Source organism: Lichenostomus cassidix, chromosome 5 (genome assembly GCF_008360975.1).
Source record: "Lichenostomus cassidix isolate B80296 chromosome 5, HeHo_3.0, whole genome shotgun sequence".
Lineage (NCBI taxonomy): Eukaryota > Metazoa > Chordata > Aves > Passeriformes > Meliphagidae > Lichenostomus > Lichenostomus cassidix.
The window spans coordinates 1,809,709-1,837,469 of NC_139486.1; the positions used below are offsets into that span (position 1 = coordinate 1,809,709).

Below are 27,761 nucleotides of genomic sequence, written 5' to 3' on the forward strand. Positions count from 1 at the left end.
AATTAAGATCTCCTGTTTGTTAAGAAATAAATCTCTAATTGTTTCTTTCCTACACACAAATTTCAGCTTCAAAGTTGTTGTTACTGCCCTATTTATACAACTCTTAAATGACAAAAAAGGCCAAAGTAGATCTAGTATGTCCTTTGAGGGTAACACTAAATGTCCTCTTGATTTTTCTCTACCCCTTCTTAGAGAAATAATCAATAAACCAATCTATAAAAATGAAGTCCAACTGCTTTTCTGCCTTCTGCGCTCAGGATAAATCAGAATAAAAAACTGCTTTGCCTCTTCTTCACATAAACAAGTCAAGCTCACACCTTCAACACTTTGATTTATCCAGGTGCAATTTATCACCTGAGCAAAAATCTGCACCAAAGAGGACAAAAGATGTTCCCTGTGGCAGCCCAAGATGGTTCCAGGGAGATTTGGTTATTCCAACCTGGTGCTGCTGAACTGGGAGTTCTCCACTGAGGTTATTAAGGGAAACCAGTGCTAATTGGGAATGTAGATACTGGGTTTGGTGGCTGTAAATTGGTGACAAGGCCACCTGAGAGGGACAGGGCAGAGGCCTGACTGCAATCTGCTGTCACAGCACTGCAGCAAAGCCTGGCTCAGCTCTGACAAATGAAGGACATCCACATGAACACAAGGAAAAGTTCCTTAACTCCCCTCCTCTCAGTGTGCAAGGTAAAAAATCAGGTTTATCCCACTAAAGAATTGCTGCCCAAATGGATCATTCAGGCTGGGAATCAGTGACACCTTCCAAGGAGAGAAGTTTTAACCCACGTTTCCCAGAACAGGAGCTTATCTAATCCATCTCTGCCCTTGAGATGCCATGGTGAGAACACTGGGAAAGCCAGAGAGTGCTTGGATCTGCTGACTGCACCTCCAGCTTTCCCATGACCTCACATGCATTTATTTGTGTCCAAGCCCTTTCCATGCCTGGGCACTGCATCCACAGCACTTTCTGTGAGATGGGGAGTGCAGGGAAGGCAGGGAGGAAGGGATAAACACCTTAAGCTCTCAACCTCCTTCCCAAATCCCAGCTGTCTCTGAAGCAGAGGTCAATGCTTTTAAAAACAGTATGAATGTACAAAGTGCTGAGTTTATTGACCCAGCAGCTCAAACTCACTTCTTTTCAGCTGTGAGACACTTTCAAGCTGCTGGAAACACAGAGTATGGGTTAGAAACAGCTCCCAGAAAACAGCAAAACCAGGGAAAGCACGAGCTGAGAGGGAGCTCTCCCAGGAACTGATAACTGGAGACTTGTGCTCCTGCTGAACCCACAGGAGCTGATAGACTGGGAACACAGAGGGCCTGATAAGCTGTCCAAGGCCAGCAGCACACAGGAGTATCAAGGTTATGCTGAGATTGTGTAACTTGGATCATGTTCAAGAAGGTGGTGGCTGCTCTGTATCAAGGAAAACTACAGTGCTACACACATATTTATCTTTTTAATCTTTTATATATATATGCACACAGGTATTTGATAAAAATGGGACCCCAAAGTGACTTTCTGAACACCTTGAAGGTACTGGATGTCAGTGTGACCCTTGAGTCAACTGCTGTTGCTCCAACAGGTACCTAGGGATGTGTGGTAGCAGAGCAACTGAGGGTTCTGTGTGTATAATTAACAGTATTAATGACTATTAACAGAGTTAGTATTATTAATAGCATAATTAAAGTGCCATTAATAGGAACATCTTGATGTTACTCATCAGTGCAACGAATAAAAGTTGCTCAAGCAAACGCTGGCTGTGATCTGTGTCTCCTCCTGACTCGATCCCCAGTCAGGGCAACAATTACCTTCATTCATGCTAGAAACGCTTAATTGTTCCCCAAATTAGCTTGGTCAGCAAGACCTTGAAGATTCACTTCAGCCCATGCAATGTGCAGCACAGACAAGAGTCTCCCTGTCTGTGAGCAAACACATCCACGGGGCTGGGAAAGGGAGTGAAACACCAGCAGGGCTGGAAAACTGGGAACAGAGGAACGATCTTCACAGGGCCTGGGAACAAGGGATCCATTGAGAGCATGGCCAGCCCTGCTCTGAGCTCCACATCTCTCACCCACAGGCCCTGTCCAGAGCAGCCACACTGTGTCTGTGGGTGGGGATCCCAGCTGGGACAGCTCCAGCAGGCGCTGTGACTAATCAGGACACGATTTGGGCTATTAGGCTGCTGGCAGACATGGCTAAATCCCTGCTCCACAGCACAGCAGTCTCCAGCAGAGATTAGTGTGCAATGAGAGCAGTGCAGGCTGGCTCTGCAGAGCAGGGCTGAGGGCTGAGCTGCACACACACCTGAGCTGCACGGGCTGCACGTATTCCTTGCGGAAGCGCTTCAGGTCGGCGCTGATGGGCTGCTCCCCCTTCTCGATGGCCAGCCTGTCTGCCTCCGTGGGCTCAGGCTCTGGGATCTCAAACCTGGGGGGGAAAGCACCACAGAACTGATGGCAGTGAAGAGAAAACACAAATCCTTTGTGCAGCACATGGAGAGAAGCTGCAGTTTGTAGCAATTTAGTTATATTAATTCAGTGTGGAGAGAATCAGGTGCTCCTCTGCCATCCAGTTTGCCTGGAATTCCCTCCTGCCCAGCTCCACACCCTGTTAATTCGCTGGTTCTCTGCTCATCACAAGATGTCTAGACTGGGATATAAGGTTTTTAAGGACCTGTTGGCTTGATTAAGGGAAGATTAGATGAGAGCTTAAGAGCAGCTTTATCATGCTGCATTAAAATGCTGTTTACCTTAAGTCTGTGCCTTCAAACAAACTGCCTGGAACATTTCTGTCCTGATTTCCATTGAGACTTGGGAACTCTCAAACACTCTCATGAGCAAGTTTAGCAGTTCACAACATCACCACCCCACAGCCCAGGCACACCATGTGCTCCAGCTCACACCTCATTCAGGTCACTCATTTAAACTGGGAAAAGGAAGCTCAAATTAAAAACTTGGATCATTTTTAAAAAAGTTCCTGGCTTACAAACTTCACTAAAACACATGAAACATAGCAATGGGATCCTGAGCGGGAAAGGAGCAGCTGCAATCTCTGATCTTTGTGGGTTCCTTCCAACTCGGGATGTTCTGTGATTCCAAATACACAAAACTCATTGAGAACTATAGTGATGAGAAAAGTGGAAAGGCTTCATACTGAGAGAGAGTAGGGTTACATGGGATTTGGGGAAGAAATTGTTCCCTGGGAGGGTGGGGAGGCCCTGGAATGGATTGCCCAAAGCAGCTGTGGTTGTTCCACCCTTGGCAGTGTCCAAGGCCAGGTTGGACAGGGCTTGGAGCAAACTAGGCTAGTGGAAGGTGCCCCTGCCCATGGCAGGGGTGGAACTGGATGATATTTAAGGTCCCTTCCAACCCAAACCATTCTGGGATTCCATCATATTGATTCCAAAACCTTTCCATGCCTTCAGAAAGGAGGAGCACTCCTTACCTTTCTATCAGCAAACTCAGCAGCTCCTGGGGTTTGCAAAAGGAGCGATAGGTGGTCAGGAAAGTCCGAACGAAATTAGGATCTGTGAGGATAGAATAAGAGAAGGATGGGAGTGGGTTTTTACCCAGCTGCAAAATATCAGAAATAAAATAAAAAGAAAAAGTTTAATGTGCAGAGAAGACACTGAGGTTGTAAGTCAAGCACTGTATTTGAAAACTACCACAAATGACACTGCTTGGGAAAGTTTCACTCAGTTCTTCGGTGCATTTCCGTGAAAAATACTGAGCACATCCAAATTCTCTTAAAAACTCTGTCTCAGCCTTCCATGAGGAACAACTCTCCCTGATCATGCAGCTGTACTACTTGAGAAGTTTAACAAAAATTGCACACAAGTCCCACCAGCACCACCTTCCCCTTGAACCCCTAAACGGAGACCAAACATTTTCCTCAACATCAGCACTTCACAGAACTCCTCCAAGGTTTCTTCTGTGCCTTTATGACAGTGTTTCACAGGAAAGGCTGAAAAATGCCAATTGTGATTTGCAGCCTCTTCAACTCAGAGGCTTCACAGGGCAGCAGCTTGAATATAAAAAATATAATAAACATATTAAATATGGTATATATAATAAATATTAAAAATATAACCTTCAACTGTTTTCTTCCTTTACAGACACTTGGCCTGTAACAGCTCTACTGCTTTAGCCATGATGAAACATGGAAACACACAACTGTGTTTTTTTAGGGGATGAAGGGTTTGAATACCCAAAATTTTCTTACAGCTCTGCCTGCAAAGCCAGGTGATTTAGTAATGTATTTTTACTCCTTGCAAACCTTACATTTAATTACATGCAGAAAAAAGCCCAGCAAACTAAAGATAAAAGGATTAACTTCATCACCCACGTCAGAACCACCATCAAACAATCCTGGGGATACCTGCATACATATGGTAGGTCAGCCTCTCGATGAGCTTCACCACCGTCCCCCCTTTGATGATGGGAATGCCATTCCTGCTCTGCAAGTTGTCCTCAAAAACAATATTTTCCTCCGAATCCTCCACCACGAAACGATACACACTCGGGCTGGGCAGCCTCAGGGGCTGTTCATTCTCCTCCTGCAGCAGCACTGAGTCCAGCATCCTGTCCAGGGTGCTGCGGTACTGCAGCGAGATCAGCGCCGCCATCCAGTTGCTCTTCTCCTCAGCAGACTTGGCGGCGAAAAGGACGCTGTTGTCATCCTTGGACACCAACTCGAAGGCATGTCTGTACTCTGCTGTGTCCTCCTTGTCAATCACCTGCATCTTCCTCATGACAATCTTCTCCTTGAGCCTGTACTCGGCGCTGCTGTAGCCTGGCAGCCGCGACTGCCCGTGGTTGGCTTTGCAGCTGATCATCAAACCGTCGAAGAGGAAGATGTGGCGCTCGTGTTTGGCTCCGATTTTTGTCAGCCCCCCTTCCATGATGAACTCGTTGCAGCACTGCCCAATGTCCTTGCCTTCCCAGCCATCGATGTTTTTCTGGATTTCATTCATTTTCTTGATGGCCAAGTGTTTGCTTCGGAGCTGGCGGTGATAGAAGCGGCAGACCGGCTCCCTTGAAGGAGGAGAGAAAAAGCCACCGTGGGTACAATCCGTATTTACCATCCCAAAAGGCTAAAATCATCAACTAAATTAATTGCTTAAATCATGGTTTTTTTGTCCTCAAAGTGCCCTAATCAAGTTTCAAATAAACCACATGCACGGATTCGGCTGTGAAGGAGTAAAATATTCCCCTTATTCTCAGAAGTGGGGCGTGAAGGTTTTGGGCTGCTGCTCCACTTACAACAAAAAGTGGCAGCAAGACATGCTTGGAGAAAAGGAAATTTACAGATTTTTTAAGAGGAAAAGGTGCTTCATGTCCCTCCCTGGCAGCTCTGGAAGGCAGGGAGCTGTGGCTGCTTACCCAGGCCGGCGCCGCGGCGAGTGCTTGCTGTAAATGCGCTCCATGCTGCACTGCAGGTTCAGGAGGGCAGTGATGGCCTGCTTGAGGCACTCCCTGTCCTCTTCATCCTCACTGCATTCCTGCAATTGCTGCCAAAGAACAAACAGTTATTTTCTCTCAGATTTGCTTCATTTGTAGGGGGGTAGGAAGACTGACAAAGCTCCTTGCATGGGGTTATCAGCAGCACTTGGAAAAATGGGTGATTTTAAGTGACTTATTACAGAGCCTTACTCCAAAGTAGATGTGCATGAAACTAAAAATATTTGTCAGACGTTCAGGAAAAATCAGTGGATAGTCATCAAGTTTAGAAAGAGCACTCTTTACCCTTTAATGCTAACTGTCAGGTATTATTTTTCCTATTATCTCATCAACAACATCCTGTTTCAAACTGGTTTGATTAAAGAGTTTGAAGGTTTGAAATAGCTGAGGATTCAATGCTGGTTTATGGAATTCTGTGTATCTTCCTTCCATTAGTCCATCTCAACAATCCAGAGCACATTTAAGACAGGAGAAAACTCTCCTCGCTTGTCAGCCTGAATTCTGCCACCTTCAGCAAACTCATCAACAAATACCAATTTTGCACAGAGCAAATAAACAGTAAAAGAAAGTTTGAAATTCAAGATTTGCTACTAGAGCAAAATGTAAAGACGGTGAGAATAAATGTATTTCCTTTTTCTAAAGACTAGACTAATCTCTGCCACTCAGCAGAGACTTCCTGAATTAGGAAATTGCATGGATTTCCATATAATCTCCATCCACTTGGAAGCAATGTACTTTGAGCAAAGCTTAAAAGCTCCTCTTTTTGGGTTTTTAAGGTGGTACCTAAAAAACTATTGGAAAAATAAAAGGGATTTTTCTTTTTAACCTCTTTCACATCCAAGATCATATGAACCCCCCCTGGCAGGGGCTGGAATGAGATTAAATAAGTTTTAAGATTCCTTCCAATCCAAACCAGTCTGGGATTCTGTGAATTTTTAAAAAGAAAATTCAAGCTAATGAATTGCTGGGCAAAATCACAACAACTTGCCATGCAGTTTTGGATAAACTCTGTTTTACCTACAGACTTGAAGAGAAATCTTACTTACTCTCAACTGGCATGGCAGAATCCTCCTTTTCCTTTCCCCACTACGTTCCCTCAGCAAGGATCCCTCAGCTTCCTCTAAAAGTAATTGAGAGAACAGGATTTGACCAGATTGGTCCACTCCCATGTCATTGAAATCACTGAACTTTTTAGTTTTCACATGCCCAAACAGCCTCCATCTCATCTATTCAAGAAAGCAAAGTTTCCCAAAATGTCTGGGAAGTTTCTGAGCTGAGGAACAGTACAGGGAAGGGAAAAATCAGATGTCTACCTCTGGAAAATCTAACTTTTCCTTACTGTCAGCCATGGAAATGCAAAGAACATGGCAATGGGGTGAAATGCAGAATCCTGAAGGTGGGAGAAGCAACTGAGTGATGATTTCAGATGTTGCTGGTTGAGAATACAGAGAGTCAAGTGCAGGAATTTGGGATAATCCTGGGCCTGTGGGAAGGAAGGATTCACTGGCAATTCCATACAGACCTTGATCCTGAACTGAGGAGGAAAAGTTCTGCAGCTTGAAAGAATTTTCAGGCTTTTAACACTAAAATTTTATTTATTTTACTTTTGCTGTTTTGCCAAAAGGGCAAATACTGAGGCTGTGCTTCTGTAAATCATTATCTTATTCACCTCCCAATTCAAAAGGGTTTTTTTTTAACTTTGTTTAAGAGTGAAAGCCTCAATCTGAGCTTCTCTCCCTATTGAAATATTTCCCATGGAAATATTAGTATTTTCTTGCTTTTTTGCTTTTATTTTGTTTTTTTTTCAACCACAGTTCCTAGAGACAAATAAAATTGTAACAGACAAGCATCAGTTTTTAATGTTGTGTATGAATATTGTTGAATAAGTATTTTCTTTATCCCTAAAACCACTCTGCTTTCTAAAAATCCCTGCTGTAAATTCAGGCAGCATAAAATTCAAATTTGAAAATTGTAACTACTGGGATCCCAACAAAATACTCTGGACTGACCATTACTTCAGAGTGATATTTCAGATTTCTGTTCTGTGCTCACAAGGTTGTGAGACAGCCAAGAGTGAAATTCTACGCAGAAATCCTGTGCTCTGTGGAAAAAGGCCAAATTTCAGTGTTTTCCCTGCTAAAATGATCATCTTTCATGCAGCATCCTGCTGTAATATCCTTTAAAATAAATGCAAGACATGACAAAATGACTTTGCCAGGCTTTTATTCATCAAAGAGATGAGGAAAGCTCTACTCAACAAGGCACCTGTGGTAATGTTTCCCTAAAAAGGGGAAAAACACAACATATTTTACACCTGTAAAACCAGTCAGAGGTTCAGATTCCCCCAAAGCTGTGGCAGAATATGATTTAATCCTTAAATTTCATCCTGATGCACTTTCCCAGCTCTAAGACACAAGGGGTCATTAATTAGCCTGACCTTCAGCACAAGGCAGATCACTGACCCAATTCTCTCTTTTCAACCTGAAAGATTTTAAGAATTCCAGAGAATTATCCCATGCAGGTGATGATTATGAAAAGGGAAGTTCCATGATTTTGAAAGAGACCCTTTTGATGAAGAAATTTTCCCCAATATTCAGTTTAAGCCTCCCCTGGCACTACTTGAGGATATTTCCTCCTGTCCTCTCCCTGTTCCCTGGGAGCAGAGTCTGACCCTCTTGTCAGAGAGCTGCAGAAAATAAAGATTGTTTGTTTTGTTTCTTTTTTTTTAAAGCTTTTCTGAACTGTTTTCTAAACTGATTATCACTAGAAATGCTTAACAATTTTAAATTTATTTTAAATTGATTTTAAATTTATTTTCACTTATCTAAATCAGGAGATGCAAAAAATCACAGCAATAATAATGAAAACAAGAGTGAAAATAAGAAGTGAAAAAAAAAAAGAACCTGGGCTAAGTATTAACTACAGAACTGGTATTAAAACAACTCCTAGAAATACTTAGGTTGGATTATAGATAAATTCTATGATGCAAAGTTACTTTTTCCTCCTTCATACAAGTAAATAATTTAAAACACGAAGGAAATGCACATAACACATTAAAAGAGCAAATTCTGTTGCTCTTTCCAAATGCCAGCTGTAGCCACAGGCAGTTTTACCTTTTTAATTTAAATTCATCCCTGTTAGTTAATAATTAATTTACCCATAAAGCATTACAAACTCTCCCAACACAATGGGGCAAACAGAACCTTTTTTACATTATCCTCAGCTAATTCCATTTAGGACTCAGGATAAATGATTGAATATTAAGAATGGATTATTCTGAAGTAATAAACTGAGCTGCAGCTGGAGTATGACTTGAGACTGAGAATTCTGACCTGAATCCTGCTTAGCACTTTCTGAATGGACAAAAAAAAAATTCATGGAAAGAAGAAATTAGATGTGCAAATTAAATTTTTAAACTGTATTTAAACTCAAGTTAAATACACGTTTGTTTAATAAAATGTAGTTCAAATGTTCATGTGAGATGCTTTTGAAGATTTTTTTACTTTTCAGAAATGGAGTAACCGGTGTCAAATAATGTTTTCATCGCTTTCAATTTCCAGAAGCAGTAAGTAAAATGTGACCACCTATTTAAAAGCTCAGATTGTCTACATTACTAATATTTTTGTGAGAATTTGTGGCTCCATTTACCTGCAGTAACTCAAAGTAGTGCAAGCAGTGATAGACTGGGATCAGCATGAGGCGAGGCAGGACATACTGCACAGCTTCTTTAAACCCTTCAGCTGTGGACTGAAATGGAAAAAAAACCCAGGATTATTTACACTGAAACACTCAGAAATATTCACTGCACTTCCATTATGTCCAATATCCCACAGAAATATGGAGGTCTCATTAGGGAATGAAGAAATCAGTATTAGCATCACCCTCAGAAACTGAGAATCACAATGTTATCACTTTAAAAATGAGAAATCTTTTCCCATTTCCAGCAGCTAACTAAAGCAATAATTCAGGTTGTAAAATGAGATCTTTCCAAACAATGGTGAAATTCCTGCCATCTTCCACAGCACAACTGAATTACCTGAAAGAAGAGAATCTCAATTACCTCAGAGTCAGAAATGAAGCCAGATTCACTGACACCTGACTCGATTATCAATTTAATCTGGCAAAAAAGAATTTAATTCCAGCTTTGAGCTTTAAATTTAGGAGGGAAGCAGGTAAAGAGCCTTCCTTCCTTCACTCCCCAAGGAGTGTTTTAGAGTGAGATGATGCAGCTCAGCAGAGCTGGAGAGGAAAAACTCCCCTGAAGGAAGAGCTCAGAGCAATCTCATCCTGCAGAGATGCCCCAGTGAAGCCCAGCATCACCAAACTGGGCTGAACTGGGAGCACCAGTGACCTTCTCCAAGAGCATTTCTGAACACCAGCCCAGCCTGAGCAATAAATATTCAATAAATCTGCCACATTGGCAGAATGAAGCAATAAAACAATAAAAGAACCACAGATTGTGCTGCTGGGTAGCAATGACTAAGAAATTATTGAAGAATTATTCAAGAAAAACAACAAGTTGCAACCTAAATGCCAAAGGAAGCCTTGGATATGTACAGAAGAAAATGAAAATATGGTGTTTGGGTGTCTGTGTTTGGCTTTGAAATGCAAACTAGAAGTGGCAGTGTGAGAATTCACCCTCTGTTCTCATAAAAGAATCTGATATGAGGAGAAAAAAAACCTGCAAAACACTCATGGATGGGTCAGAGCTGAGCCCAGCTTTTCCAGCAAGAGGCAAAGTTCAAATCTTTCACACTAAAGAAAGAGCCAGAACCTCGAGGATTTCTTCCTCAGCTGAATTACTGACAGAATTCAAACCTTTGAAATATGAGAACTAAAGCCATTCAGGATTTCTCATTTGCACTCACCTGGAAGTGCAGAGCCACGGCAGGTTTGGCCATTAAGTTGTTAAAATGCTCATGAAATTGTGGAGAGAGAATATCCTGGGATAAGGTTTCATATGGATCAAAGGCTTGCTCCTAAATAAAAACACAGAATTACACACAGAAGTGAAGGTCCAAGATATTTCTGTCCCAGCTGGCACAGTCATTTCCTTTAATAAGGTGATGGAACTTTTCAAGAAAATATTGATTTTGCAAAACAAATATTGAGCAAACCACAACCTTTTTTTTACTTCCAGCTTTTAAATGCTCATGATTTACTCAGCATTCTTCAACCTTCCCATCTTCATGGCCAACAGAAATTTTATTTTACTGAAGCAGTGGGAACCAAGAGAAATTCTTGTTTTTCACCCCATTTCACATGGAATGGCAATGTCCATAAACATGGACAATGTGGAAACTTGGGACATTTTTCCGGGGAAAATATCTCATTTGGATTTGGTTCATGAATGTAAGATTAAAATGAACTGCATTCAGGATCTTCCCAAAAAGATTAATAATTTAAAAAAGGGTTTTATGCTTGCAGTGCTGCAAAAGTCACTGAAATATGGAATTCTGGAATATTGAAATTGATGGCCTTCAGCTGAAGGAGGGCAGGGTTAGATGGGATATTAGGAATTTCTGAATTTCCTTCCAGGAAAAAATGTTTTCCCCATTCATGAAATTCCTATTTTATTTTCCCCACACTTCCTTATCTCAAAACCACAACAATATTTATGTTTTTAAACCTCCCAGGGCCCTGACACTGAAAAACAGACAAAGCAGGATGATTCCAGCTTGCAAGGCTTGTTTGGTTTTTAATTATCCTTCCCAAGAAGTTGAAGGACCTTTCTAATGGAAACACTAAGTGAACAAGCCTGGCAGGGAGATAAGCAGAGCAAATAAACACTTCACTTTCATATCTCTCTTCAATGATTCCTTCTGCAAACACTGACAGAGAGATGATCTCACCCTGGGAGATGATCAAATCAACAGCTCAGTTATTAAGCAGGTCTTGCTCCATATTAACTGAATTAATAAACTCAAACATATTACCATCATAAAAAGCTTGGAAAAATAATCTGTACTTCCCTTCCTCTGGAAGTTTTTCAGTGAATGAAAAATCAGATGAGATTTTCACTCATTGAAAAGGATTTGTTTCCATTAAAGCAAAGGATGACTAAAAGCAGCTTTTGCAATAAAATGAGATTTTTTTTTCCAGTATAGTGCTGCACTATTTCAAATTCAAGGGTTTTTTTTTCCTTTCAATTTCAATATTGTAACTACTTTAATCCATTGATCAAACACTTCTCCTTATCATTATAAAGCAATTATGCTTCAATAACTGCTAAGACTTTGTCAATTGGACTTTCCTACACAGGAGTGGTTTATTGAAGCAATGCCAAGAAAACTTTATGGTCTATTCCTAAGTGAGTGGCACCTGGGCTAAAAAAATCAATTTTTTACAGCCACAAAAATGTAACCATTTTCCAGGTGGTGCTGGGATGTTCATACAATCCTCAGATCTTCAAAATGAAAGTGAAATGGAAGTTTTATTGTTGTTTTTTTAATAAACATCATAATTTTAAGATAAACCACCACATTCCTCTGTAATAGTAGTTTACATGATTGCCCTCATATTTTGGGTCCAAAAACTGGGATTAATACACATCCCCAGAAAAACCAGAATCCATTTAAACAATGTCCAATGACAGCAAAACCTCCATCCTACCTTGGTCATTTGCTCCAAGCGTTTTCTTCCCTGACAATGAGCATTACGTGGTGAATTCTGAATTGTCCTCTTGCCTTTCAGATCCTGCTTTTTCCCTCTGCACCTCCCTGATGAATTCCAGAGTCATTCTGCACCTCTTTTCAGGAATTCTGACTAAACTGAGCTCCATCCCAGTTTTATGACTCTCTTCTCTATTTCAGAATAGCTTTAATACAGAATATTTCAGAATTTAAAAAAAAAATTCCTTCCAGTATTTCAGTGCCCATTCAAAAGAAACTCAGAAAATAATTAATAATGTTCCAGTATGAGCCACACCCAACCCCTGTGCAGTTTTTTCTCCTTATTCCTACTCTTTAATATCTATTTTAGAGGTCAGTGGTATCAAGAGCACTTTTGCTACAATCCTGAGCCATAAACTGCTTGTTTGATACCTCATTCCTTCCAGGAATGCTTTGTGGAGATATTTTCCATTTCAGATATCAAACAATGCATTTGAATTAAAACCACATTTTGAGTGACTTAATGAAAACAAACATAAAAACCACCCCAATGAAACACCAAACCTCTGCAAGGTCCTCAAAGCAGCTGCCAGCCAGAGGGTGAGGGCTGCTTTCATCTGTCATTTCCACAGTGTCCTCAATCAATCCCAAAAGCTTCACTGTCAGCTCGTGGATGTCTGAAATGTTGCTGAATATCACATCAATATCCTGCAAACACACACACAAAAAAAAAAAAAGGCTGAATATTCTGTCTGGAATATTTATTTGGAATATATAAATAACGGAGTGGGTTGTCTGAACCAGGAGGTAATTGGAGAGGAGCCAACAAAAAGCAAGGAAAAGTTAAAACTCTGTGGTCTTCCCAGCCCTCCAGGCTTCCCTCAGCATATCCAGCATTCCCCAATTTCCACACCATCCTTCCCAGGAGCTGCTGTGATTCCAGGACAGGCTGGGATCTGCACAGGAACTGCTGGCTTTCCAGCTGTCACTGTTCCCTCTGCTTGTCCCATGGAACACAACAGGAAGGAGGTGATTTAAAGGAGGAATTTACAGCAATTCAAAGAGGATTCAAGCTGGGATCCTCTAAACCACAGGTGCAACTCAAGCAGCTCCTGGGCTCCTGCAGCAGACCTGGGAATGGAGCAGGAATTGGCTGGAATTGGCAGCATCCTTCCCAAATTCTACCTGCAGATTGTTCAAATCCCCACACTCAATGAGGGAGCTCCTTGCAGTGTTCTGGATTTCCCTTCCAACCCCTCAGAACTCCCTGCTCAGGAGTTTCCTTTCCCCAACCTCCTCTGACCTCCTGCCAGCGCCCAGACCATGGCAACCCTGGTGGAACAAGCAATCCTGAAATTTCCCATAAACATTCCCAAAAGAATGTTCCTCAGCTCCCAGACATCACTCCCTTCTCCTCCCATCATCTTCACTGGAATTCTGTCCCTACATCTGCACAATTCCATCAGCTCCTGAGGAATTTCCACACCCAGCTGGAATGGGAATGGCTCCTGCTGCCTCTTTTTAACCTGCTGGTATCACCTTAAAATCCCAGTTTAGGTTCTGCTGGTCTGTCCCCTTCTCCTGATTCCTAATTAACTAATCCCTCCTTATTCCCCCTCCTCTTACCAGAGCTGTGCTTCCTTTTTAGACTCCAGCATTCTGGAGAAACAAACAGAATTTGCCACATGGACAATTCCCATCAAATATTTCCATAATTTATCAAAGAAGGATTCCCTTCCCAGTTAAAGAATCCACAGCCAAGGGCTGTTTTAATTGGAATTTCTACAGATACAGGGTAGCCTTTAAATGTCAGTTGAAGCATTCACTGCAGATGCAGGCAGGTAAGTTAATTTTTGTGTCAAGCAAAAGTGAAACTATTGCCTAAGTGACCAAAATAATCCAGCTACTGCTGGTGTCTGACATAGAATTGTGTCCATTAAGCTCCATTCCCATGCTATTAATGGCAATTCCCCCACTGGATTTCACACACAGACAACACTCATTACTCACTGACAGACAATAAATCAAATTTGATTTTACCCCCCAACACAGTTAATGCAAAATTGATAAGTTCTGGCTGCTAATGGAGCAATTAGCACAGCCCATCAATAAGGGACTCACGTGAGGTGTGAAGAGTCTCCTGTTGGACAGAAAAGCTTCCCGAAATACTTTGATGATCAGGTTGAGCTCCCTCAGGTACTGCCTTTCCTCTGCAATCTCATTTCTCACCAGGTCATAGTAGTTGAGCTCCCCAGAGGAAGAAGGTTCATCCTCACACAGAGAAACCAACCCAATCTCATCCTGATCAAACATATCCATCAAAACCTGGCAAAGGAATGGAGAGAATTACACCCAGCCAGATTTTCACACTTGGCTCCAGCTCAGCTATTTCAATGTGTTCAGAGAAATCCTTGGAGTTTTTAAGACAATCCTTTCTGTGATCACTTTCACAAGGGAGTAATATTTCAACTTTGGCAGCAGGAGGCTGCAGCAGTTGCCAAAGCCATTTTCCCCCCTTGGAAGTGAGTACGACCTAGAAAACAAGTTACAATTCATGCAGAATCAACTTGGAAAACAAAGCATCTTGCATAAGCCTTGGACAAAACCTCCTGCTGGAGATAAAGCTGAACAAAAATGTTTCTCATTTTAATGGGCATGAAAACTAAAGGTCTTCTCTGTGTTATGAAGGAGAGCTGCCATGACAAAGTGACATCAGGAGGGTGTGACAGCACAGAAATAAAGGACATCATTTTCTGTCCTCACACTGCTTTTAAGGGCTCCTGATGTTCCAAAATTTATCCAGGCTTAACTCAAATTTCTGCTGGGACAGATCTGGCATGAACAGGGAGAGAAGCTTTGCCTTTGACTTAAATTTCTGCTGTGACAGATCTGGCATGAACCAGGAGAGAAGCTTTGCCTTTGAGTAAAACCAGGCTCTCCCTCTGATCCTCCTTTGAACACACCTTCCAAATCAAATCAAATCAAATTTTAAAAATCACCTCTAAATATTGCTTTAATGCCAACTCCCTACCTTATCAGCACACATTGATACTTTGATGTCCTGCTGGGAGATCTCAAAGTGTCGGATATTGAAAACATAGTTTCCAGCCAGCTTTAAAATGTCAGCTGAGATGTATTCCAGGACAGCCACGATATACAGAGAGACATGGTAATCCACCTTGTAGCCCAGGACCTCCTGCAAAGTGAAAACAAGAGAAAACAAATGGTATTTATTCCAGAAATTCATCTAGAATGACAATAAACACATTGAATTTTCGACTGAAATGGATCTGGTCTGTGGTGGGTAATTTACAGTAATGGAACACCCAGGGCTGAGGACATCAAATGGAAATTGGAATATCTGCCTGGAAGGAGATGCTGGTAAATACTTGTGTTATTTTGCAGTATTTTAACTGATGAAAAGCTACAGAACTTGAAATAATCCACCCTCTAAAAATGACAGTCCTAAAAATAGAGTTCTTTTAAGGAAAAGACTTCACTGGAATTACTCCTGTATTTAAATTTCCATCTCTCTCTGGGTTTATTGCAGGACTCTGCCCCTAATCTGGATTCCTGAGAGCACAGGAAGCTCCACTGTCACAGAATCATGGAACAGCTTGGGTGGGAAGCAACCCTAAAGATAATCTCTTCCACCCTCTGCCAAGCCAACTGAGCACACTGTATCCTTGCACTGCATAAAATAATTAAATTTTAATAATGAAAGTCTGAACAGAAAAAAAAGCCCACAATGAATGTAGCACATCATCCTTGGGAACATGCTCAGTGCTCTGCAGAGCTTGCACCACGCAGCCTTTTATCTGTCAATAAATGCAGGTGAGTTTGTGCATTTGAACAAGGCAGGCTTGTTCTCATTGTGTGTTGGTGCATCCCTGAAAATCAGATTCTGGGCCTGTTTTCACACTTCTAATTTCACCAAAGGACTCCAGTGGTGTTTAGGAAGATTCTATTCAATGCTGTTTTCTCTCCTGTCATCCCTTCCCCTCCCATTAACCGTCAGGAACTGAGATGCTGTGTGTGTGAACGCAGCAAGGAGACCTGAAAAAGTGCTTTAATTTCTGCTTATGCCCCAATAAAGTTCTGTCAACAGCTGGAAACACCTCTGCAGAGCTCTTGATTTTTAAACCCAAGGCAGAAGTGACATTGAGCAGTGACTGAAAGGACACCGACACACATCTTGGTTGACAGTACACAAGGAACAGGATCTACTTGGTCCCTCCTCTTCTATTTTGGCTTCTGCAGCATTTTGAAACAAATAAAGGCATCAAAGCAGCGCTGCTGAAGTGGGGAAGGTATTTGAGCTTTATTTATATTAAAAACTAACTAATCATTTTTCAAAGCAGAACAATTCTTTAACACACTGATGTCTTGAACGTGGTGAATTTAAGGATTTACTTTCATTACACTTACAATAAATTCAGTTTTAGGGTGACTCTACTCCATTCACCAATAAGAGAAACTTCTTTAATTCCACACAAATTAAAGGAACACACTGAAGGTCATGCTGGGGGACAGTAACACAGCTGAGGGTGAGAGGTACCTTTAGCAAAGGATGGATTTTGTCCACAGGGAGCAGGAGGGGATTCCTTCTTTTCCGCTTCTCGATGGCCGACTGAGCATCAGCGATCGCCCACTTGTCTATGGGGTGAGGAAATGTCTTCTGAACTCGCTCCTGCCCAGACACAGAGAGCACTGAGACCAACCACAGCCACCAGAGGTTTGAATAAAACACAGCACAGCAAATTGCTGCCCCTCCAGCACTGGTAATTATCCTCCTCCTCGGTGTTTGCAACACGTTTTGCTAATTGTTCTCTCCTCACCCAACTGGGCTTCTCTCTTTTCAGCAATCCCAAACAACCTCCCTTCCCTGAGCACCAAGAACTCCTTCAAATCTCCTGAAATGCCTCCTGTTTATGATCTTTACAGGAGCAGCAAGAAGGTTTCAGCCTCCAGTTCTACTGGAAGGTGTTCCTGTCCATGGCAGAGGGTTGGAAATGAATGGTCTTTAAGTTCCCTTCCAACCCAAACTATTCTGGGATTCTGTGAGACCAGGAGCCCAAAACAGAAACACAACCAGGAAGTACTGAACAGTTTACAGCCTACAAAAAACCCCAAGTTGATATTATTCCTATTTCAGAAAAGTTTGTAATTTGCCCTATATCAGATCAAGTTTATGCCAGGAATGAAAAACTGAAGGATGAGCTGAAAAAAAGTAGTGAGATATTTGTGTCCCCTTGATTAAAAGATTTTTGCACATATTCCAAAATCTAAAAGGAGGCTCAAGGTCTTCACAGAGACAGATTTTTTTAGAGGCAGCTTTTCAATCTTTGCATGTGGCCATTTAATGCCCAACTTTGTGATCAGCTGCCAGGTTATCACAGGGTGACCTTCCCTCCAGGGAGCAGCTGACAGCGCTGGGCTGCTTCCCCCAAGTGAGCCTTCCTTGGGATCCCACCAAGAAATCCTCCCAAAATGGAGGTAACATGGCACTGAGCCATCCTTCAACTTGGGATCATGGAATTCCAGACTGGCTTGGGCTGGAGGGAGGTTAAAGCCCATCCAGTCCCACCCCCTGACATAGACAGGGACACCTTCCACTATCCCAGGTTGCTCCAACCTTAATGTCCAACCTGGCCTTGGACACTTCCAGGGATCCAGGGGCAGCCACAGCTTCTCTAGGAATTCTTTTCCAGTCCCTCACAAACAGGAATTCCTTCCCAATATCCAGCCTAAACTTCACAAATAACACAGACCTTCTGGGCTCCAACACTGCTTCCCACTGTTTTCTTAGGAACAGTTTGAAGGGCTGTTTCTATTTATAAAACATTTCTAATTTGAGATTTTTAGACCTTGATCCCGTGAACACTTTAGTACAACATCTTGCACAAACAGTTCCATTAGCTCCAGGCTGTTATGTAAATATCTGCATGATAAACCTCAGAGATCACAGCTCTCATGTTTTCCCTTAACAGCTACAAACAGCTGAGGAGCAGATCCCAAAGTTTTTATCCATGGATCCCTGATTGCTGCTGGCAGCAAAACCTCCCCAACAACCCAAACACAAAACTGAATTCCACTTTCCCTGCTCTGGAAAAGTCTGAATGTGATGACCTACAGAACAACAGTTTGGGGAACAACTATTTAGACTCTGTGTTTTTAAATGAAATCACTGTTACATTGCCAAGATCAGCAATGTTTTATTATTCCCAGTTTTAAAATGCCAGGTATATGGAAAATAAAACACGCAGGATGTGGCATTTGCTGTGATAATCACACCTCAAGTTATCTCAGAGCTGCCTGGATTGGGTGCTCAAGGGTTTGATCAGCTGGGAACCCCAGAAAGAACATGGAATTTCTCAGCTCCACATCCCAAGTTCAAATCCAGACTCAAATCACACTCTCCAATCCCAAGAGCTATTAAGGAACTATTAAATTTTGCTTTGATTTAGTGATACTATAAAAGTATGCATCAGTATGCATCAGTATGCATCAGTATTGGGAAAAAAAACCAACATAAACCAAAATTAGTAATTATTGTTGAGTAAAAGGCATCTAGTAAGAATATAAAACCCTTTGGGCAATTATTCTGCCAATACATATTACATATTTATTTATTTAATATATGTTTACCTATATACATAATTTCCTTTCATTTCCATGACACACATATATAATTTATATTAATAGATATATACAATAATTTTGACACACATATAATTTATATTTTTATAGATAATGCTTTTCATTTCCACAACACACAGAGAATATCACACAAAGACTTCATTTTGGGTGAGGCTGAAAATCCTGGCCCAACAGATTGATGCAAAATTAATCCTCTGCAAAGCTCTGTGGGTCACAGCCACATGGAAGGACTTTCTCCCTCCAGACTCCATTAAACCCTCATTTTGGAATGATGACACAAAAGCTGACAGCTGCAATAATACAAGAGCCTCAGTGAGTCCAATAAAGTCCCAGGAACATCCAACTCTGTTCCCTCAGCTGCACAATCCAAGCGTGACAACAGTAATCTTTCATTTCAGTATTTAATTTTTTTTTCTTGCATACTGATGTCAAAAAAAGTAGGAAAAACTCTTAAATCCAATGTGCATTCCAGCAGCAGAAAATCCTTGGAATCATTCTGCATTTATAAAAATACTGCTGGAAGGAAACATTCCCACAATTTCTATTCTGAAGCACTGGGTAAGAAAACAAGTTTCCAATTAAAATTTCCTTATAAAATCTAAATAGAATCACAGAATCCCAGAATAACTTGGGTTGGAAGGGACCTTAAAGATCATCCAGTTCCAATCCAAGGTGGATACCTTCCACTATCCTAGGCTGCTCCAAGCTCCATCCAACCTGGACACTTCCAGGGATGGAGCAGCCACAAAATCATGTCAAGAAGCTCTGAATTCCAATCTGCACTGCTGAAAATATCCCAATAAATTCCAGCAATTCCAGAGGCAAACCCTTGGTTTTGCAGCCTCCATTCCTACCTCCACATCCTGCACAGTCCGTGGCTGGGCGATGCACAGCTTGTTCAGCAGCTGAAGGATCAACTCCTCAATGTAGTAGAGAGAATCTTCCTTTGCAGAGAGGTTGGGGTGAACCTGCTGCTGGACCTGGCAAAAGGAATTCAAAGAATTAGGATTTTTTTTTCCACAGAAAGCTGTGCCAAAGGACAAATCCCAGCAAAAGCAGGGTAACTCTGGACTGCAGTGCTGCAAACTCAGACACTTCCAGTCATTTCCCACAAGTTTTCCTATGTTGTTAAGATGGTAATTCCTATTCCTGCCAAGCTGGCACCTCTGTGCAATTACACACTCTGTGTTTTGCCATTCTGGTGGGAAGGAGTGTCAAGCCAAGGCAGATTTCTGCCAACACTGGAGTGAAACAATCCCTGTGGGTAACTCTGAGTTACTCACCCCCTGAATGAGTAACTGCAGTGACGTTACCAACCCTAATGAGTGACTGATGGAGTCACTACCTGCAGCAACAGCTCACCCTACCTGGGTGACTGAAACACCAGGAGAAAAGCAAGGAAAAACTGAATTCCACCTTTTTCCAAGGCAAGGCAGGGTAATTCCTTTTCTCTGTCTTCATGGCAATTAATCCCTGCTTTGTTTTCCCAGGCTAAACTAGACCAGACAACTCAAACCAGGAAATCTCAGCATGTCCCCACACAAAAAGGGCTACAGTTAACTCATCCTGGGTCACAAGGGCTGTTTACTACTAAAAATCACCCCAACCAAGCCACCCCACCTTAAAAAGAAAAAAAGAGCACTCAGGAGTTAGTCTCCATACTCAGTTTTCCCTGGCAGCCTCTCAATCAGGAAAGTGCTCACTAGATCTCAAACTATAGCCAAAAGATTCGTAAGGAATACAATCCAGGGAAATTCCCTCCTCTCCCTGTATAAATTCCACGTAAATCACCTCAAAAAAGTCATCTGACATACTCACATTGGCATTCAAATGGGGTGACAGTTTCTTGGGACAAGATAGAAACATCTTTGGGTCAAATTGTGATCCTCTGAAATACAGGCACAGCCCCTCCCAAAGCCCATGGAGGAGTTCCCAAAAACTGGGGGGCTCTGAGGGCTTCCTCCAAATTAAGGAGAATCCCAAAATGGTTTGGGTTGGAAGGGACCTTAAAGTTCACCCAATTCCACCCCCTGCCATGGGCAGGGACACCTTCCACTGTCCCAGCTTGCTCCAAGCCCTGTCCAACCTGGTCTTGGACACTGCCAGGGATCCAGGGGCAGCCACAGCTCCTCTGGGAATTCTTTTCCAGTCCCTCACCACCCTCCCAGCCAAGAATTCCTTCCCAATATCCCATCTATCCCTGCCCTGCGTGAGTTTGAATCCAGCTGTTCCATTTTATCATGTAGTTTTTTTATAGCCCTGTAAATGTAATTTCACTTTCTGTGCCTCAAACACGAATCTCTGCTTTAACAACTAATTCCCAACTGACACGGACACGAGATCCTGAAAGAAAGAAAGAATCCTCAAGAAAACCAAACCCACTCCTTGAAAACTCTTCCTCAAGACAGCAGGTTTTCAACAATAGCCAGGGCATTTCGTGTTCTTCCTGAACACGAGAGTTTAATTCACAAAACAATGGGAAACCAGGAAGTGCTGAGTTCAGGTCCTGCCACGTGTCTCAGAGAGCAGCACTGGAGCAGGAGCAGAACCCAGCAGGGAAATCAGATGAAATTCTGTGTCCCTGCAATGAACCCTTAATGATGCTCCAGAGAACTGACAAGAACAGGAACAGTAAGAAGAGAATGAGGATTCCGAGAAGATGGGAACTCCCATTCCATGGATCAGCCTTTCTCCTCCCTCCAGGCACTTCTTTCACACAGACATCACTGCAGCAAAAAAATGGTTTAGTTTGTACCTGATTTCAGTTCCCAGCTCTGAACAGCTCATGCCACGCTCTCCTAAACTTTTTTGGTTTATCCCCAGTCCCTCTCCAGCTCTCCTGGAGCCCCTTTAGATCTCTAAGATCTCCCTGGAACCTCCTCTTCCAGGCTGAACAACCCCAACACTCTCAGCCTTTCCTCAAAACTCTTCCATCTCCCAAATCCTCTCCATGGCTCCCAGTCCTGAAGTCAATTTTCCTTCGAAAGGAGCAAAACAGACAACAAAGCCCAACATCTCTTGGTTGAGACAACTCTCCCCAGAGGATTCAGAAAATCAGACTTGAATCTGCCTGCAGCATCCTGAAAGTGCTTCTGCACTCCCCAGCTTTCAGAGGAGTTATTTTGACATAAATGGCTGAGAAGAAAAAACCAATTCTATATCAAGACACTGTTTTTCAGAGCAAAACAAAAATACTGTGATAAAAGCTGTGCACCAGCTGATCCATTCAGATGCCACTGGATCAAGGAGAGAACACTTATTCTTTACAGTGCTCCCTAAAGCCTGACTGAGAGGACTGGAAAAGCAAGGAGAGACTGGTAATTCCCACTGAATGTAAGGAAAAAAGGAGAAGGAATTATTGGGGATCTTTCCTATGGAAGGGACATTAACTGATCTCAGATTCAGACTGAAATATCTGAGCACAATGATATAAACTGCCATGGAATAAACACACCAGAGCTACACAGGCTGAATTTTCATCTGTTTGGTAACTGTTTCTTTTAAGGGTCAAAATACCCTTTAAAAACCCACAAGGTGTTGCACTGACCAGTCAGAGCCCTGCTGCAAGAACCTGAGCAGAAGAGATCACAGAAATCACATTTTTAAAACCTATTTTATCTCTAAAATAGCAGAATGCCTGAAGGCATTAAAGAGAGATCAGGATTAGCAGGACTAACTAATTTTTACAGTGTCATTCACACAGGTTTACTCCAAGCTGTTCCAAGGAATAGAAATTAAATAACAGGTACAAGAGTGGCATTTAAATTTGGCCTTAAGGCCTTTCTGGGGGACACAATTTGATTTTACACTGAAATTCCTCAACTGCTCCTTCTCTTGCTCCTCAACTCTTCCATCCCTCCAGCATGAGTGTATTTGATGAAAATCCACAAAAGCTTCTCTGAATTCCTTCTCCGTGAGGTATTGTTAATCCTCAGAGTAAGGAGTCTGTTCAGAAAAAATGAGGATGAAAACTTTTCATGGAGATAAATGGTATTCAAACCAGAAACAAACCAATCTTATTGTTTTTTTAAACTAACAGAATGGCAGGGCTGATTTTGAAGCACAGGAATTCTGGATCTCAGACTTGGGGAAATCCCAAAGTCCAGAGTATAAAAACAATGATCAAAGGGTTCCATTTGAAGTGACAAAAAGCTGAGGGGAAAAAATAAGAGTCAAACTGCAAGGAATTCCTTTCTAGCCTGTACTGAGAAAAAACCAGCAGTTTGGCTACAATACCTAAATATATTTTTATAAAATAGACGTATTTTGGTGGTGAAAACTCTTCCAGAAAGCTCCAGTTGTTCCACAGGAGCAAAGCAAGAGATTGTACATTAAAAAACCCCCAAGAACAGAAAATTCCCAAATCCATGGCATGCACCTCGAGTCTGTAGGCAGCACATTCCATCATAAAAATATGGATTCATATTCCTGAAAGATTTGGCAAACTTCTTTTTCAAAATTTCATATTCAAAACTACATTTTCAGAAAACAGAATTCCAGTATTACCTGAGATTTCAGAAAAAGGAGTTTCTCATTTTAAATTCTGTTTTTATTCCTTCTTATCTTTTCTCTCCTAAAGGTAACCCTGAGCATGAGAAACACAAAACATCTGCTCCAAAGGCATTTTTAATCCCTCATCTGGATGATGCTCCAGAGGAAGAAGGAAACCAAATGGAGCAACTTAAAGGCTTCTGATGCTCTTATTCAGTGAAAGGGGATAGCACTGATATTCCCAATTTTCAAGCATAATTCTTTAGAAAGAACCACCAAGATTTAAATACTTGAAGAGAAATCCCCAATAAAAATGCACTGTCAACTTTTTTTTAAAATAACCACATTGATTTCTAATTTTATTTCCAGTACAGCAATTTCTGGCTGGTCTGTCTTTCTTAAATCAGACTAAAACATGCTGAGGGAGGAACAGCATGAAGCAGTCTCTTAAGTAAAAGAGAATTTTTATCTACATACAGCATTTTGGGGTTTTTTACTGCAAAAAACTTGAAGCATGGTTAGCAAAATAAAATGATCCTTCAACTGACTGTACAGGAATATTACAAAATCTTCTTATACCACTTTGGTGTAACTGTAATTTTTCCCCATCTTTAGCTATTTAACTAATCCTCTCCTACAGTATATTCTAGCTGAGAGGAGGGTGAATTAAAGCAGGAATGATGGGTGGTACAGACAGGATCTGACCCTGAAACAGCATCAAAGACTGTCCCAAAATCTCCTGGGAAGGCTGCTTAGTGCCCACAGAAAAAACACATTAATAATGACACAAATACACACTAATTCTTCTTTCTCCAGTTAATTGTTGCTTCCTTTTATACAGAGTCTAAAATGTGGGTTTGTTTACATGCACACAGACTAGATATACATTTTAATCTTAAAAACTGATGGCAAATTTAGTGTTTGAATGTTATCCATCCACATAAAATGCTTTGTTTAAATGGAGATAAACCCTGAGGGAGCCCAGCACAGCCTCTACCCTGTGACAGGGGAAGGAAACCACAGCCAGTGTGGAGGTGGCTGTGCCCTCATCTGAATTACTGCTGACAGCTCCCACTTCTCCCAAAACTCTTCCACGTGGAGCTGAGAGCTGCTCTGGGCTCTGAATTCTGCACTCATGGGGTTCCTCTGTGCCCTTTTTACATCCCACCCTTCCCAGGGAGAAGGGCTCAGTGAGGCAGATGGAATTACTCAGAGCTGGAATTTGAATCCCAGGATGGTTTGGGTTGGAAAGGACCTTAAAGCTCATCCAGGACACCTTCCACTATCCCAGGCTGCTCCAACCCCATCCAGCCTAGCCTTGGACACTGCCAGGGATCCATGGGCAGCCACAGCTTCTCTGGGAATCTGTACCAAAGCCTCCCCACCCTCCCAGCCAGGAATTTCTATAATCTGGAGACAGTGAAGCCCCTCAGAGTAATTTCTCCATGAACCAGCTGGTCGTTGAGATGCCACAAAAAAGTCAGGGAGGCCCTGGATACAGGAAAGGCACGTTTTGCACATGAGTAACCCTCCGGAAGCACTCATGTGAAAGGCTGGCACGGAGGGATCAGTGAGGTAATTAGAAAAGCAAATCACAGACTCCACAGCTCCCGTGGAGGAGATTAGATAAGGGCTGCACTGTGCCCTGAGAGGGTGAAGAGGTGGAGAGGAGACACTGCAGGAGGTGAGGTGGTTCCTTGGGATAACAGGGGTGAGGTGGGATGAGAAGATGGGAAAAGCTCCCACTGGGATTGCAGCCCAGTCCTGAGGGGGTAAAGGCACCACAAGGAGGTGAATCACAGCAGCAAACAGCTCTGGTGGTTTGAATTGCTGTGACTGTTCACCAAGCCAAAGAAAACACTGATTGCCATGTTCCACTTGAACAACACAGGTAGGAAGTGTTCCTCCTGCTGGAGCTGCCCAGGGAAATCACAGCGTTCCTATTAAACACCTGGGATCTAAAATCCACCTTCACCTCCCACCAGCACCTGGGAAAACTCTCCACCATCTGCCAACCACAGATTCCTGGGGCAGTAACTTTGTAAAAAGGAAAAAAAGGCATGAAAATAATAAAAATAATAGGATTTAAGTAAAAGGATCAGCCCCCTTTGATTCTTTGCTGCTTCCATAGGATCCCAGACTGGTTTGGGTTGGAAGGGAATTTAAAACCTATCACATTCCAAGCCTTGCCATGGACAGGGACACCTTCCACTAGCCCAGGTCACTCAAATTCATGTTTGTAGCAACTGCAAGTCTGCAAAGGTCCAGGTTTCTGAGCTCAAATAAACACTTTTATGAGAAGCTAAATGGCCTAAGATATTTCAAACCTAAATGTAACTACTATTTTAAAACTTCTTAACGAGCAACTTTCCTGTTGGAATTATAATGCATTAAATAATAATGGGATGCTAATGAAATTAGAATGCTTTAAATAATAATCCATTATAATGAGGCTATAATACATGAAATAATTCTAACCCAAGGGGAGCCTGATCCTGCCATGGAAAACATGCATGGAATAAAAGTTGTGACATCCCTGCACCTCCTGACCTTAACCCCAACCCTGCAACCTCACATATCACATATGTTTTAAAATCCAGAAGCACTGAACTAACGTAAACTTCAAAAAAAAGTCCTCAAAATGGTCTTTTATATCTGTCTACGCAACATTTGCTAAGAATAAACCCTTTAGTCATGCTCTAGAAATTTGATGAGTGGTCCAGAGCAATGGTGGAATTGTTTTAGAAAATGCAAATAGTGCCCAGTGCCAGGATTATCCCGACATGTGGTGCCTGCAGAGCTGTGGGGATTAACTGTTTGACAGGCTCTGTTTGTGGATCATGGAGAAAACCCAAAACAAGAATCCCTGGGAGATGCTCGTGGACTTCATTTAGAAAAATCAAAGAGCAAAGCAACTGAGCACACAGCTCTTGCTTATACAAATACATTTTTTTTTGTCAGAGGATTTGCAAGAACACACACAAATGATAATCATGGAATCCTGGGATGGTTTGAGGTGGAAGGGACCTTAAAGTCCATCCCATTCCACACCTTCCACTATCCCAGGCTGCTCCAAGCCCTGTCCAACCTGATCTGGAACATCTTCAGGGATGGAGCAGCCACAGCTTCTCTGGGAAATTTCTCTGGGAAATCTGGGCCAGGGCCTCCCCACCATCACTGTTCTATCCTTAGATGGATAAAATATCCATCTATCCATCTACAGATAAATGGATATTCCTTCCCAATCTCCCATCCATCCCTGCCCTCTGGCAGTGGGAAGCCATTCCCTGTGTCCTGTCCCTTCATCCCTTGTGAAATGGAAACTAAGAACACACAAGAATATTTTAGGGTGAATAAATCCATTAAATACAAATCCTACAACACATTCCTTGCTATTTTCACAAATACCCAATGTTTCCATGGAGTCACCTGTTTCACTTAACAAACCTGTTCTAAGTAACAGAAATAGAAGTTTATTCCAGCTAACAATTCCAGGAAGGTATTTAGTGTTAATGAATTTTTCAACTACAATTCCCAAAAACCTTTTGTGCAACACACATCCAGGATATTAAAACTGGGACCTCCAGTGGAGTGGAGGGAGTGACACACTCAGCTGCTGCCTCTGAAATTCCCACAGGCCTGGAACCCCAGCCTCAGCCTGCAAAATAATTCACCTCTGAGAAGTTCCATCTGCAAGCAGCAAGGGCAAGCTTTGCCTCTGGATCTGTGCTAGGAAAGGTGGTCCCAAATCAAAATGCAGCTTTAGAAAAGAGTTTCACCATCTGACATCTTCCCCAGCAAAGGCTAAACAAAGCAAAACCAACCCAAACACCAAACGTGGAGAAATTAAAAATGGAGAGAGCAAAACTCTCCAGCAGCACAGGAGGAATCTCACTCCCAACAAGGAAAACCCCCAAAACCAGCATTCCCTAAAGAGCAGCACTCCTGACACTGCCAGAGTCACATCCCACAGATCCAACCCACCCAGCACTGGAAATCCATGAGATTGCTGCTGAACAGCTCCCAGAATTATTGCAAGAGAAATTGTGAATCCTAAATAACCAAAAATCAGCTCCTGTATTAAAAGCCTTTATCAGGCTCAGCCCCTGATCTGTCTGAGGTGATTTACCTGCTCTGAACAGCTGCTCAAGTCTCCAAACTTCAGTGACAACATAAAAACATCGTTTTCTTCTCATTCATTTACTTTGAAAGGACTTTTATATCAAATTACCCTCACTCCCTACTTAGATTTGCAGCACAGCAGCAGAAGAAAATGCAATGTTTTAGAGCAAGGACGTGCTTGTCCATCTCCCAGCTGGGAGAGAGGCAATACATGGAACTGCTTTTAATTTTCCAGCTTTCAAGATTCCCAGGTGCCAATGCTAAGGATGTGGGCATATATAAAATCTAAAATCTGATGTCTTGCCATTTAGCTTTGGGGTTTTCCTAAAAGGATTCCCACTGTAAGGTAAAATTTAGCACTCTGTATTACCTTACAGAGTATGATCCTTAAATCCATATAAAATGCTGCTCAAAAGGTGG

At 42.1% G+C, this 27,761-nt stretch overlaps 1 protein-coding gene across 1 annotated transcript in view; it reads right to left on the bottom strand.

The window, feature by feature from the left end:
- The window catches only part of SOS2 (SOS Ras/Rho guanine nucleotide exchange factor 2), a 40,588-nt gene that overhangs the window by 10,014 nt on the left and 2,813 nt on the right, over window positions 1-27,761 (bottom strand). The window contains exons 2-12 of the mRNA XM_085060909.1: window positions 19,583-19,708; window positions 16,627-16,758; window positions 15,100-15,264; window positions 14,190-14,393; window positions 12,633-12,776; window positions 10,326-10,436; window positions 9,106-9,204; window positions 5,380-5,507; window positions 4,376-5,031; window positions 3,443-3,524; window positions 2,303-2,425 (exon numbers count right to left, since the gene is read on the bottom strand). Coding sequence (XP_084917035.1) covers window positions 2,303-2,425; window positions 3,443-3,524; window positions 4,376-5,031; window positions 5,380-5,507; window positions 9,106-9,204; window positions 10,326-10,436; window positions 12,633-12,776; window positions 14,190-14,393; window positions 15,100-15,264; window positions 16,627-16,758; window positions 19,583-19,708 — 1,970 coding nt within the window. The remainder of the gene's footprint in view (window positions 1-2,302; window positions 2,426-3,442; window positions 3,525-4,375; window positions 5,032-5,379; window positions 5,508-9,105; window positions 9,205-10,325; window positions 10,437-12,632; window positions 12,777-14,189; window positions 14,394-15,099; window positions 15,265-16,626; window positions 16,759-19,582; window positions 19,709-27,761) is intronic.